This window comes from Nelumbo nucifera, chromosome 1 (assembly GCF_055504915.1).
Source record: "Nelumbo nucifera cultivar China Antique chromosome 1, China Antique-T2T, whole genome shotgun sequence".
In the NCBI taxonomy this organism is placed as follows: domain Eukaryota; kingdom Viridiplantae; phylum Streptophyta; class Magnoliopsida; order Proteales; family Nelumbonaceae; genus Nelumbo; species Nelumbo nucifera.
In genome coordinates this window covers 176876702-176890880 of record NC_142649.1, presented here as the reverse complement: position 1 = coordinate 176890880, position 14179 = coordinate 176876702, and the positions used below count along the sequence as shown (strand labels likewise).

The window sequence follows — 14179 nt, the reverse complement described above, 5'->3', positions numbered from 1 at the left end:
CAATGCTGGTGGGCGGAAGTGGTGGCATAGGGTAGAGGAATGACCACCAACACTGCCGCCGTCTGTCTCTGCCCACCTCTGGCAATATTATCAGAGACAAAGGCGGAAGTGGGCAGAAGTAGCGGCATTGGGAAAAAGAATGACCACCAGCACCGCCGCCACCGCCTGCCTCTGCCCACCTCCAACAACGTTGCCAGAGGTGGAAGCAGAATAGGCAGAGGCATTGCTGGAGGCGACGACGACACCGGTGAATAGATTGCAAGAGGAAGAAGATGAACAGTGTTTTGTCCTTAACTGATATTATTTTTAAAAAGTTAACCTATTTTTTATTTTTTTTAAATATATTACTTTTATTGATATTAAGGGCCAAAATTTGCCCTTAACTGCTATAATCCCTTTCAGAAATACAAACAAGTCCTTAATTTTGATAAAGTAGGTAAATTGCACAAATTAGTGTTTTTCAAAGATCTCCCACAAAAGTTCAATTGAAAGGAGTACCAACTTATCATTCTGTGCCACCTGGACAATTTACGGTTTTTACATCACATCACATAATACACATGTTTTGATCAGAGGTAACCTTTCGAATTCAACAGAGCCATTTGCAACCTGAGAATCAATGGGGATTCTTTAAAACCTGGGCTTCCAAAGAAAGACGACATAAAGGGAAATATGATTTATAGTCCAGGCAGAGGAAATTGGGTGCTCATAGATTCAACTCTCCTTTGTAAATCCAACACACGGTCCTTCAGCAAGAAACCTGGAGAGCTAACAAACTTCAGGAAATCCTGAAGCTTTGACCCTGTCACAGAACGTTTTGCTTCAAATGCGATCTGCACTCCTTCATGGATAAAGTCTGCAGTTGCCAAGAATTCCTTCTCTGTGAATCCTCTAGTAGTCATAGCAGGTGTACCAATGCGAATGCCACCAGGGACCAGTGCGCTCTTATCACCTTGGTAATCCAAAATTAGAAAGCAAATATAAGTAGAGTCGCACAACACACACAAACAGAGAGAGAGAGAGAGAGAGTTACCAGGCACTGAGTTCTTGTTAAGAGTTATGGCAGCCAAGTCTAATATTTTTTCAACTCTAGCACCGTCAATACCCTGTAGTATGAAACAGTATTTATTCACTAAAAAATGCTTACAAGAAAAATGATTTTTGGACCACATTTTGATTCTTTGCCTATGGGCAAGATCTTGGGAATGCAAGAAAAAACAAAGATTATTGATTTTTCATACGATCTTGGTGACATTGCACTCCTGAAAAAGTAATGTATTGTATTAAATAGAGGTACATCTGGTCCGCATGTACGCCAAGGTGACATTGCATTATTGCATACTACTCATTCCTGTTCAAAAGTAAAAGCTCTGGGAAACCCAACTCTATGTATCGTTGTATCCAGATCCTTTTTTTTTGGTTGGGGGTATGTGTCAAAGCAAACAATCATGATATCAAGCTCTCTAAAAGGTCACCCATGTATAAATTGTGGTACTATTGCCAAAAAAAGTGTCACAAATTTAATTTGCAGGGGGAGAGGTTTGAAACTGCGAACTTTCTGCACTAGAATGCTGCAAACATGTAGAGATTTAGTTGTGTTTTAGATGTACAAGAACGAGTAGATAATACTGATAACTTTACCAGTGGTCTGAGATCCACCAGAATCAGATGATTGTCACTCCCACCAGAAACCAGCTTGTATCCCAATTCAATTAATCGGCTTGCTAGAGCTTTACAGTTAGATACCACCTGCAAAGACGGTCACCACGCTCTTTTAAGATAAGATATCTAAAGAAGCTTCAATTGGGAAAAACAAATAAGTTTAGCTGGAGGACTGAGAAATATCTAGGTGATTCTCTTCAAGATGCAAAGAAAGTGAGATACCTGTTCCTGATAAGCTTTAAAATCGGGAGATTGAGCATACTTCAAACACACTGCCAAACCACCAATGGTGTGGTTATGAGGACCTCCCTGTGAAGAAAATTCATTGCATTGCATTTCAATCAGTTTAGGGCATTAGAACTTTAATGGAAGTGAATGAAAATCTAAATAATGAAAAATGAAGCTAATTCAAATGTGATATCACAGACAGAGTCCCTACACTTTCTACCCTAACATACCTGTAAACCTGGGAAAACAGCATTATTAATGGCAGATTCTAAGTCAACTCCAAGAACAGGATCCTTCCTGAAGAAGATCATGCCTCCTCTGGGCCCTCGTAGGGACTGAAATGAATTCTCTTGATTTAATAGGTCATACAGCATTATAGAGCAAAGTGAAGAGAACAGATAAAACTTCATCCAGAAAATTGATAAACTTCAAAATACAACTTTCAAGTGTAGAGTACCTCATATTGCAATCTCAGAACATGAAGCAAACACATGACTGTAAAAATGGATACAAAATAATGGCTCAAGCTTAACACAGAATCTGAAGTTAATCTCAGTTGTAGATTGGGCTAGTGGTGTAAAGCAGAAGATAATACTGGGGACTTAATTTTTTTGTTGACTATGGACTTATGGAGTTCCCATTAGAAGGAAATCAGAGAAGTTGCCCCAAGCTTTTGGTAGGGATGATGAGGATCAAGAGATTTAACATATTTTATTGCTTACGATTTCACATAAACATTACCCATCCTGAAAAGCATCATATCAGATGTATGCTAAACCATGGAAGGTAAAATGAAAAGGCATCAACTTCATGTAGAGACTTTCAAAATACACATTCACAGAGTGAAGAACCATTCACAATAAAAGGGCCTATGTAAATGTAGCATTTTGGTGAACCATTCACAACAAATAAATGAATGGCTAGATGCATACCTTGTGTGTCGTCGTAGTTACAACATCACAATATTCAAAAGGGTTACCAACCACAGAAGCGGCAACAAGTCCACTTATGTGAGCCATATCCATCATGAGAAAAGCACCAACAGCATCTGCTATCTTCCAAAGTAAAAGCAAATGACAATGATTTAGATGTGAAGATTCATGAGAGAGGGAACCATGAAATCTTAACATAGAAGAGTACCAATTTACAACCAGAAAAACTACATTTGACCCATACCTTCCTCATACGAGGATAATCAAAATCTCGTGGATATGCACTAGCACCAGCAATAATGAGCTTTGGCCGAAATAGAATAGCTGTTTTCTCAAGCATATCATAATCAACAAGGCCTGCTTGTAAACAAACTTAAAATAAACAACCAATGCAAAACAATCTTAATGGATTGCTTAACTTATATTCAGAGGATCTAAAGAAACAAATGCACACCCGTAGATTCATCAAGCCGGTAAGGCATGGACTCAAAATAAATCGATGTGCCTGATACCCGCCTTTTAGGAGTCATGAACCCATGAGATAAGTGCCCCCCATGTGGTAGGTCCAACCCCTAGCAGTCATGTATACAAATTAATATGGTTCCCGTGCAAAAAAATAAAATGTGTCTGTGTATCAATATAGAGTAATAAGGGTTAACTTACCATTATTCGGTCATGTGGACTAAGAAGTGCGGTGTAGACCTCAAAATTAGCAGGAGATCCAGACAAAGGCTGAACATTTACACCCCATTTTTCCCCATCTAAGTGAAATGCTGATAAAGCCCTTTGTTGGCAGAGAGACTCTAACTCATCAATGTATTCATTGCCACCATAATACCTAAGAAATATTCATATTGATTATTAAGAGCATACCAGCATTAAAAAAAGGAAAGAAATGGCCAAAAAAGAAGAAATAGAAAACAACAATGTCAAACAAACAGTTCATTGGAAAGGTTTACCTTTTACCAGGCAGGCCTTCAGAGTACTTGTTTGTAAGGCAAGAACCAACAGCTTCCATCACTGCTCGGGATGTAAAATTTTCGGAAGCAATGAGTTCTAAACTTTTAAATTGCCGTTGTTTTTCCTTGTCAATTATTGCACGCACTTCAGGATCCGCTTCAGTCAAGCCAGAGTCTACAAAACTACTTCCATTACCTAGGTAACATACCATATAATTACATGTAAGAGTAGCCCATTCTTAATTAGTGGTAACAGTCATCATTGTAAATAAAACAAACGAATCATCAGTTATTAATTTTATACACATACAAAGCCAATACTTATTTCATATTGCAACTGCAAACTACTAGTACAGTAGTACTGACTATTGACTACTTCCAAACTACTAGATATAAACCAGTAAATAATTATGCAAATTTGACTAACAATTATTATTATGAACCAAGAACAGAATAACTATACATCAAGAAGCAAAGAGGGGTCAAAGATTATTGATTAGTGACATAAAAAGAATAAGAAAACCTTACCCTCCTAAACACTTTTAGGATGAGGTGCCAAAGATAGAAAGCATCCAAACACGGATATATCTACTTTGACCATGGTTTAAAATGTCCACAAATTTCCTAATATTTTCATGGCATATTTCCATTTCCATGGGTACTTTTTTTATCAATAACTCATAAGAAGAATTTCCATGGGTACTATTTTCCCCTATAGATATTTGATCATGACACTCAAGACTGTATAAGAATTACTAGTTCATTCCTGGGCCATCTTTCTTTTTTTTTTTTTTGATAAGTGAGTAGTTTTATTAATTCAAATAAAGAAAGTACAGTCAGCCTAGGAGGAGGCACGAGGTGTTACCTCCCCCCCAAGGACTGAAACATAAACACTAAACATACACAAGCCAGAAACACAATTACAAGGTAGCCCAAAACAGATCTCCCCTCGATACCCCTTGCTTGACCAAAGAATCAGCCATTGCATTTGCTGATCTACTGACCAACTGAACCCTAACTGTCATATTTATTGTCAGCCATTTAACTTTCTTTAACGGATCCATGTAGTGCCAACAAGCTGTTTCTACTATCAAATTGTTCACTCCAAGTTGACTGGCCATCTATATACCTTGTACCACTGCTAGTATCTCGGCCCTTATAGAATCACCAACACCACTGATCCTGAAAATAAAGACAACATGCTGCTGTCTTTGTCTCTCAGAATCCCTCCTATTCCGGATGGGCCTAGGTTACCTTATCAGCTACCATCAAAATTCAATTTTACCACTCCATCCAATGGGGGTTTCCGTTCAACTTGTGGTTTGTTCTTTGTGGAGACTATAGAAGCCACTGCTGCCAAATTTCTCCTCAAGTCATCAAAGGGGTAACCCGCCAACAAGTGTGAAGATTTCAGCCACGAGGCTGTCTTTGTCATTATGCACTCCTTGATTTCAGCAAGACTTCTTTCTTTTTCTTGAAATATTCTAGCATTTCTCTCCTCCCAAATAATGGAACCCAGTTCCAACTATTGGCAGCAAAAGAGCATGATATCAACAAATGGTTACAGTCCTCACCCTTCACTTTACACATAAAGCACCAATTTGGGGACAAACACATAAGGTTTCTTCTTTTGCAAATTTTCCACAGTATTGATCTTACCATAATAGGCTTCCCAACAGAACACTGCTATTTTAGGGGGTTGGAGCAAAGGGATTTAAAGAAAGATGCACAAGTGAAGGAGCCAAAGATGGTTAGAGATCAAACCTTTTTATACGGGTTAGGGGGTCCAAACACATCGAGTCTAGAAGCAATAAGAGCATTGAAACACAAGAAAATTCTTCATCCCTTAATCCTCTTCGAAACCCAAAATCCCAATTTAAAGCCAAAGGGAGAACACCAAGGGGGAAAGGAACCATGAAATGGGTTTCTTTTTAAAGAGAGAGATGGAATAGAGAGAAAGGAAACGGTTTTTTAGGGGTTGAGTGCTCACCCAAAAATCTTCCCAAAAGAGAACGAAGTTTCCAAAACAAACATCATACCTTACAAACCTAAGGAATTTGGGGAGAATGCTAGAAATAGTCTTCCAGGGTGTTGTGAGCAAAGCCCTTCGGGATACCCCTGCGTCCCAACCTGATTCAAAACAGCCATGGATACTCTTCACTACTTCATGCTACAACCTCTCCCTCTCCAGGGGCCACCTCCAAAGCCACTTACCTAAAAGAGCTTCATTCTTATTCACTACATTCCCTAAGCCTAGGCTTCCTTTTTTGCTTCAACTCACCACCTCCCACCTAATCAAGTGATATTTTTTCTCTTCCCTAGGTTCCCATAAGAAGTCCCTCATCAAAGTAACTCTACCCACCACTGAGACCAAGTGCATTCTAAAGAGGTTGCTATAGACTCCATCTCCTCTCTGTTCAAATTTATTCCCACAACACAGCTCTTCTCAAAATTTATCTTCAAATTTGAGGCCCTCTCAAAGTGAATTATTAAATCCTTTAGATTCCTTACCTCCATTAGATCACAACATTCACAAAAAGATTATTATGTCATCTACAAATTGAAGATGGGTAACTAAAACTCTATCTCTACCTATTCTCCACCCTCTTAAAGACTCGGCCATATCCACTTCCAAGAGGAGAGTGAATAGGAAAGGTGACATGGGATCACCTTGTCTCAAACCCCTACTAGCTGGGAAAAAAACCATTAACTACCCCATTGACTAGGATGGAGTAATGGCAAGAGGAAAGGCAACCATTTATCCATTTGCACCATCTATCCCCAAACCCACACTTCCTTGGCACGAGTAATAAGAAACCCCAATCCACTAGGTCATAGGCCTTTTCAAGATCTAGTTTACAAACGTAACCTTGACGACTCGATCTCCTCCACACATTCATTTGCTATTAGAATCCGATCTACTATGTCTCCCCTGAACAAAAGCTCCTTGGGCTTGGCTAATAAGACAATGAAGCACATTTTTTATCCTCAAAGAAAAGACCTTATCAACAATCTTGTATACACTAGTCACCAAACTAATAGGTCTAAAGTCCTTTGGATGCTTGGCCTCTTTCTTCTTGGGAATTAAAGCTAAAAATGTAGCATTAATTCCATGGTTAATCACTAAATTATCCTCAAATTCCTTGAAAACATCAATCAAATCTTCTTTGACTATGTCCCAATAATCTTGAAAGAAAGCCATTATAAATCCGCCCAGCTCTAGTGCTTTAGATCTGTTTATGGAGAGAACAATATGTCTAATTTCTTCCTCAAAATTCCTTTCCAACCAACTTCTACTCTCTTCTGGAAGCCTTTCTACCAAGTCACACCTTCCAACTCCACTCTAGGTCCCAGTGGTCTCCTTAAGATGGATTTGAAATGGTAAACAAAACAGTTGGTTATCCCCCCTTGAGAATCAAGGACTAATCCATCAACTTCCAGTTTGGATACTAGGTTTTTCCTTCTCCTTCCATTGGCTAGTTCATGAAAAAATTTAGTGTTCCCATCTCCTTCTTTGAGCCACTTACATCTAGACTGCTGCCTCCAAGAAATTTCTTCTCTCAAAATGACTTCATCTAACTCTCTTTTCAGTTTCCATCTCCGATATCTTTCCCCAGCGTTTATGGCTCTTTGCGATTCCTTCGCATCCAATTCTTCTATTTGGGTCATCAAAGAGAATTTCATTTCTTCTATTTTCCCAAAATGCTCCCTATTCCAATCCTTCACATGTGCTCTCAATCTTTTTAGTGTTTTGTGAAATCTTACCCCTTACCACTTCACCCCCCTTAGATCTTCTCTCCATCATTCTTCAACCTTCTTCACGAAATCCAGGTGAGTCAGCCACATGTTCTCAAACCTAAAGGGTTGGGATCCTTGCCTAAAAGTCTCCTATCCTAAGCCAATGGGGCAATGATCAGATGTAACTCTAGATAGAGCTCTTGTTATTAAATCCACACACTTGTTTTCCCAGCTTTCATTGAAAAGGAACCTATTTAATTTGGACATGGACCATCCCAAAGCCCTTGAACCCATAAAGTTCTTCCCAAAATTCATTCCTTTCTTTGTAATTGCTTGGTCCATACACATTAGTTAGTGCCCAAGTAAACCCATCCTCTACCATCCTGAATTTTAACAACATTGAAAAATTACCTAATAGCTCCTCCAATACCTCCATAGCATCATCTCTTCAAAAAGTGGCAATTACCTCCCGAAGCCCCCCAAGAAGGTGCTGAAACCCAACTTATTCCTCTAGATTTCCATATGCTCCTTGCCCATCTTCTATCAATTTCAGCTATTTCAACTAATTAATGAGGTCCTTAATTAGCCTTCTTTTCCTAGCACTCCCCAGCCCCCTCACATTCCAACTGATGATTTTCATGGAGATAAAAGATTTGGCATCCCCCTTTAAGATCAGGCCCCTACTTGGAGGCTTTCCTTCTCTCCCCTCTTCCACTATATTCCAAATCTATATCTGATATCAAACTTTCCACCTCTAATCTTTTTTTCTTCCTTCGGTTGTTAATTGTTCCAAATCTGCTTAAGTCTGCTTTTGTTATGTTTCGCCTCTCCAAAATTCCTTGGCTTTCCTCCAAAGTTTCCTCTATTTGCCTATACTCCTCAAGGAGAGCACAAATCTAACCCCAAATCCTCTCTAATTCCTCCTTCTGTAGCTTTTCCAAGATTGATTCGTTTCCAACTTTTTTGCTACTTTGAACCCCCTGTCTTTACTGGACCTTCTTGAGCTTCATACTTTCTTACTGCTTCCTCTTTTTTCTTGTACTCCTCCAAATACATACAGATCCGATCCCAAATCTTCTCTAACTCCTCTTCCTAGAATTTTCTTTTCCACACCTCTTCCTCTTGTTCTTTGCCCTCCCTATCCCCAATTAAATACTCTCCATCCATGGCTGCTGCTTCAAGTTGAGCTGCAAAGGTACCTGTTCTAGGCATAGAACCCACATCAGTACCAAAAAAACGAATTGACAAAATTATAAAAAAGGTTGTGAGAAGTGGGCAATGACGCTGGAGAAACAACACGAGGGGGCAAAGTCACGGCTAATCCTTCCAAAAGAGGTGACTGTGGGTTCCCATTGTGTTCAACGAATGTTGTTTTAGTCCTTGCATAAGAATCTGCCCTTAGGAGTTGTCCCTTGACTGATCACTCTGTGATCGGTGACCGAGATGTGTCTTATTCCTCTAGTCTTCTATCATTGCTGGGCTGTCCTAGTGAATTGGGAGCATATTTGGGAACCGGTATCCCCTACCTCTTCTTTATAATAGTTGCGGTAATCTCCATTTCCTTAGGTAAAGAGAGAATTTGAGAGGGCTTCTTCTGTGCTAAGTCTGTAAGTTCCAAGTCATCATTTTTCAAAATAACAGCTCGGTGTGTAAGCTCTCATCAACACTAAGTGATTTGTTTTTTTTAAGTTCCACACTTCCAATACTTGAGGAGCCTTCAAAATATGATTCTGAACTACTTTCTTGGCCATCTTTCTTTCTTTAATTAACTTTTAGTCTTTATTTTTCTTTCTTTAATTAACTTTTAGTCTTTATTTTTCTTTCTTTACATGATGTTTTCTTAAGTTGATATAGTATTTCTTGCTAGAGATTTGATGATTTAGAGTCTAGGTACTAAATTATATGGTACATGAGGAAAATTAGGAGACTAAATGGGGTAGAACAACCCTAAACATCATTTATTGTTTGACAAGGTTTAACACTGTATGAATCATTTCCTGACTTCATGTCCAAGATTAGGTAAAATTGGTCAGCAACCTGACTTCCTTCCTTGTAGATAGGTACGAAATTGATCACCATATTCAATATGTCAGAAGAGGCATATGAGGAGATGTACAGAACAGAAAATAAAGAAGACTAACTCAGTTACAAAGGAAGAGTAGAATCACTATAATGGTCCAGGATTTTGCAAGGCTCTCTGCAAGTGAGTCCTGTTCTCTTGGAATCCAGGTGAGCTTTGCATCCATACCAGTCAAAAGGTCTCTGACCTCGGCCAGATAATGGGCCAGCTTCCAAGGGCCCCCATCTTTCTCCCCAAACTAGTTGATTGTGTTTGCCAAGTCACCTTCAATGGCTAAGCATGTAAGGCCCAAGACTTTAGCAATTTGAATCCCTGTAAGGGCTGACAGGAATTTGGCCTTAGTAGAATTTGCTGTCCCTATTGGACCACTGAAGGCCTGGCAGATTTTACCAACCTTCTCCTTGATCACACCACCGATGCCGACCAATCCCTCTCTTGGGTGGAGGGATAAACCAACAGGACTGTCATAGTGCAAGGAGAAGAGTAGAGCAAATTGGTTACATTCCTCAGTAAGTCATTTAAGGAAGTTCCTTTGAAGATTTCAGCATTCACACTACACAAGTTACAATAAAAGAAGATATGGCCTATGGGCAATCAAGTTTTCAGTAGTTCTGTTCTTTTTCTCAAAGATTCAACTCTTTCTTTCTTCCCAAACACCCCACAAAACAGCATGAATTATCCCAGTAAGCTTTTTCCTCTCTTGCTAAAACCAAAGCTTTGTCATTGCCAAATAAAGTCTGAGATACACTTCGAAGCAGACAAACTCAGACCAACAATATTTAGAAAGAAGCTCCAAGCCTATCTAGTAATCTGGCAGTTAATTAGAATATGTTCAGCAGATTCACCATCCCGTAGGCAAAGAAAACAGTTATGATGTCAAACTTATTGTTGCTTAGTGAAAAACATTGTTGCTTTTTAAATTTGGATACTTGTTGTTTGTTATTTCAATTAAGAAAACAGCCTAGAAATTTTGATTTTTTTTTTGTCAAAATCCATTACCTAGGCAATGTCTAAGTAGACGCATCAGTCACGTAGCCTTTCCCTTATATCTTGACAACCATAAACATAGCACCATTTTGAGCAGAGTAATTCATCTATTTCAGTTTTCTGAGTGTCAGTTCCTTCTACTTTGAGCTTCAATGATTTAAAGGTATTCAGCATATCAAGTCGTCTTTTTAATTTGCTGGCTTTTCAGTTCAACTTTATAGAGTTTCCTCATGCAAGTCAGCTTTAAAATTTACATTCTAGAACTGGTTCATATAGCACTTCCATATCTAACATTCTTTCTTTTCTTTTCTTTTCATTTTTCTTTTTTTTTTTGGGGGGGGGGGGGGATCTAAAAACAGTGACTGGGGCTTGTCACAGGAGTTGTACATATAGCACATCAAGGTTTCTCACACAATATCACCAAATAGATATATCATTAAAATATTTCAAAGGATTGAAACATATAACCATTGAATAATTAAGTTGAAACCTAACACTCTTTAATGAATTAGTTAACAATCATGATTATTAGAATGTCAACTATGCAACATTTAACCCATACAACTCGATAGCAACAAAAACATTTCCTTCAAACTTAACCAGAAAAAATATGATATAAAACTAACTACACAAATATGAAAAAACTAAGTAATGAACATCCGTAAAAGATATTAAAAAAGATGCCTACCTCCAATTCCGGACAAAGGGGCGGAAACAGAAGATGATGGCTTCCCGGTCACTAAGCTTCCTTGAATATAAGAAGCTTTGCACGGCTTGGCTGAATTGAATCTAACCTGGTAAGTAAATCCACCACAAAAAGACACCTTGGGAGGAACAGACGAGCCTTTAGCCCAAGTGGGCTGGTGAACAGCACCAGTTACTGCAGCTCCGTTACAAGCATGCATCTTCACTTATTTATTGTATATGCACCTGTTGCCTTTCTGTATATGCAAATTAGCCAAATGAGATAATGGGTATGATATAATCATATAATAGAGCTGAAAATGCATTTTCCACAGGGTAGTTAATGGTAGTGATGCTAACCAGGCACCCTTCACCACTGCAACTAAGCACCGTATTATATTAAAACATTTAATCGCATACATTCATTCAAGTCCATTAATACTACACAGTTTCTAATATAACGCCACTTAATAAAGAACCACCCACTATTTAACCAAATTAATGTGTTGATATAACAAAGACAAACAATCCTGTTTGAGTGCTACATTAAATGGAACAACATCATTTTGTTTTCACGTAGTATTTAATCCAAAACCATTGTGACCTGAAATGGGTTCGTGCAGGTTGCAAGGTAAATCTGCAAAGGAGTTCATTTTGTTATAAAACTGAAACAACTTCATTCCAATAATTTAGTAACAAGCACAAAGAGCTTCATTTTGGATGGTGGAGTTGTGCTGAGAAAAATATAAATGGAAACTACAATGGAAAGATATTATTTTCTTGTGGCGTCCACAGAATAACTCAAGACAACGAGAATAAGAAAAATAAAATAAAGAATATAAACAGACGCTGCAACAACAGTAGAAGAATAAAAAAGGTTGCCGGGCATAGAAGCAGCTCTCAGACAACATGAACACAAAGAGAGGGAGATAGGGAGGAACCCCTGCTCCCTCCTTATTCATGAACAGAAGAAAAAGAAAGATGAAGTAGGGGCAGAACCCTTGTTTCTGTGTTTCAACGCAAAGAAGAAGAAGAAGCAAGAGATGAGTGTACCCGGTTATTGGAGGAAGAGAAGTTTCTGGCGAAAGACCGTCTTCGCCTTCTTCGATGTTGAAAACTTGGTCTAAGAACTAGCGTAATGGGTTTTCCGGCGAAAGACGAAAGAGACGAGTATCCAAGAGAGAGATATTTTAAATGGGTAATGGCGTAGTACTATGGTAAAGGCCCTACCTATTGATTGATTGACACCAGATAGCCCCACGCCTCCACAAACCATTAGGCACCGGACGCGGTCGATTGTAAAACCTAAAGAAGATATTAATACCCTTAAACCCTTGTCGAGGAATGGCAACGAGGCGGGTTCGGGGCGGGGATTCCGAGCCCGACCCCCAAATAACCTTCATCCCCGTCCTCGATCCCCGGCGCGGAAAAGAATTTCCCTCCATCCCCAACTCCAACGGGGATGAATTGCCTGTCGCAGACTCGAATCCCCGACGAACTGGAGTGTATCGGTGTAAGCTTAGGTGGGTATGTAACGGAGAGATTGAGTCTGAGAGAGAGGACCATTGTGAGAGTTCGGCGACGAGAGAGATTCCATGGGCAACGGTGATCGGTAATTCGGCGATAGCGATGGCGACGGCGATCGGCAATTCGGCGACGAAGATGATTAATACCTTAAATGTTGGATTTAATGAGAGAGAATTGAATGCATTGAATATCTTAAAATGACCTATTTTCAATTCATTTAATATCGATAACCAACTATCATATTTTCCCTTATTTTTTATCAATAAATTTAAATATAGAAGGGTAAGTTTTGTCATCAAAAAATTCTAGAAATATTCTCGAGATTATTCATAAACATAAATAAGTGTAACATAATACATATATAATACAAATATTATATGTAATATATGTAAAACATAATTGTAATATATGTAAAAGATAATTATACTATTTATTGATAAAATATGTATTTTTATATACACACATTTAGTGTTGACGTAGAGCAGTTTGACTCGTTTGACCTTGATAGTTGAACTAGTGACCTATGGGCTATGACCCAAAGGCAAGAGCAAGTTGGCCTTCACTTTTTAAAAATTGTTAATCATATTGATTATTGTTTAATAGGACTGTTCACGAGTCGGGGTGGGTTGGTTTACTAGTGTTTTTTCAACTGACCCAACCTGGTCGGGTTACCTATGGATCAAGTCGAAACCGACCCTCTATTAAATAAACCTGACCTGGTTAGTTTGAGTCAGTTTTGACTGGTTTGGGTTTCAACCAACCCCAAGCTTGCACAATGCACATGAACTCAAAAGTGCAAATATTATATATAATATTTTAGAATATATTTTCTGGAAATATATATTTAAAAACCAAAACATATATACAAATATATTAGAATTTTATATTAATCATATAAAAATAAGTATAAATAAAGAATAACTATTTCTTTTGATGATGGAAATAAAATACAAAATTTAAAACCAAGTCAAAAATGAATTTGTTTTCCTATTTGATGGCAGGTCAACAGTTCAACCTTTTGAATCAAATGTATCAACCCTTTATGTCATAATTAAATAAAATACAAAAAGCAATTAGACACATCTCTAATATCATATTTCATTGCATTAAACAAAACAAGTGTGATAAATAACATTTATTTTTATACACAAAAATATAAAAAAGAATTCGTAAAAAAAAATTGAAAATATATTAAAATTGTTAGATGCAAAGAACATACATATTGCTAATTGCAATAAAAAATTCAACTATGTGATACCAACAAGGCTATTCTAAAAAACCGTTAACCAATCAACTTCAACCCATATTATAAAAGCATGCGATAATTAACCAATCATCTGGTATTCGTCGAAGTTTATTAGGGAGTTCTTATCATAAAATAA

At 38.1% G+C, this 14179-nt stretch overlaps 1 protein-coding gene across 2 annotated transcripts; it reads right to left on the bottom strand.

The window, feature by feature from the left end:
• Positions 1-422: 422 nt before the first annotated feature.
• On the bottom strand, positions 423-12989 carry SHM3 (serine hydroxymethyltransferase 3). Of its 2 annotated transcripts, none has more exons than XM_010244773.3 (12): positions 12324-12989; positions 11275-11527; positions 3782-3977; positions 3486-3660; positions 3277-3394; positions 3067-3179; positions 2823-2945; positions 2121-2225; positions 1885-1971; positions 1642-1749; positions 1034-1106; positions 423-952 (listed from the first exon to the last, which is right to left on the bottom strand). In XM_010244773.3, exons 2-12 carry the CDS (start codon positions 11489-11491, stop codon positions 678-680), a joined length of 1590 nt encoding a protein of 529 aa, XP_010243075.1. In that variant the 5' UTR covers positions 11492-11527; positions 12324-12989; the 3' UTR covers positions 423-677. The 2 variants fall into 2 exon arrangements, with proteins under 2 accessions (XP_010243075.1, XP_010243076.1); XM_010244774.3 differs by having other exon boundaries at positions 3782-3956; positions 12324-12910.
• Positions 12990-14179: the final 1190 nt, after the last annotated feature.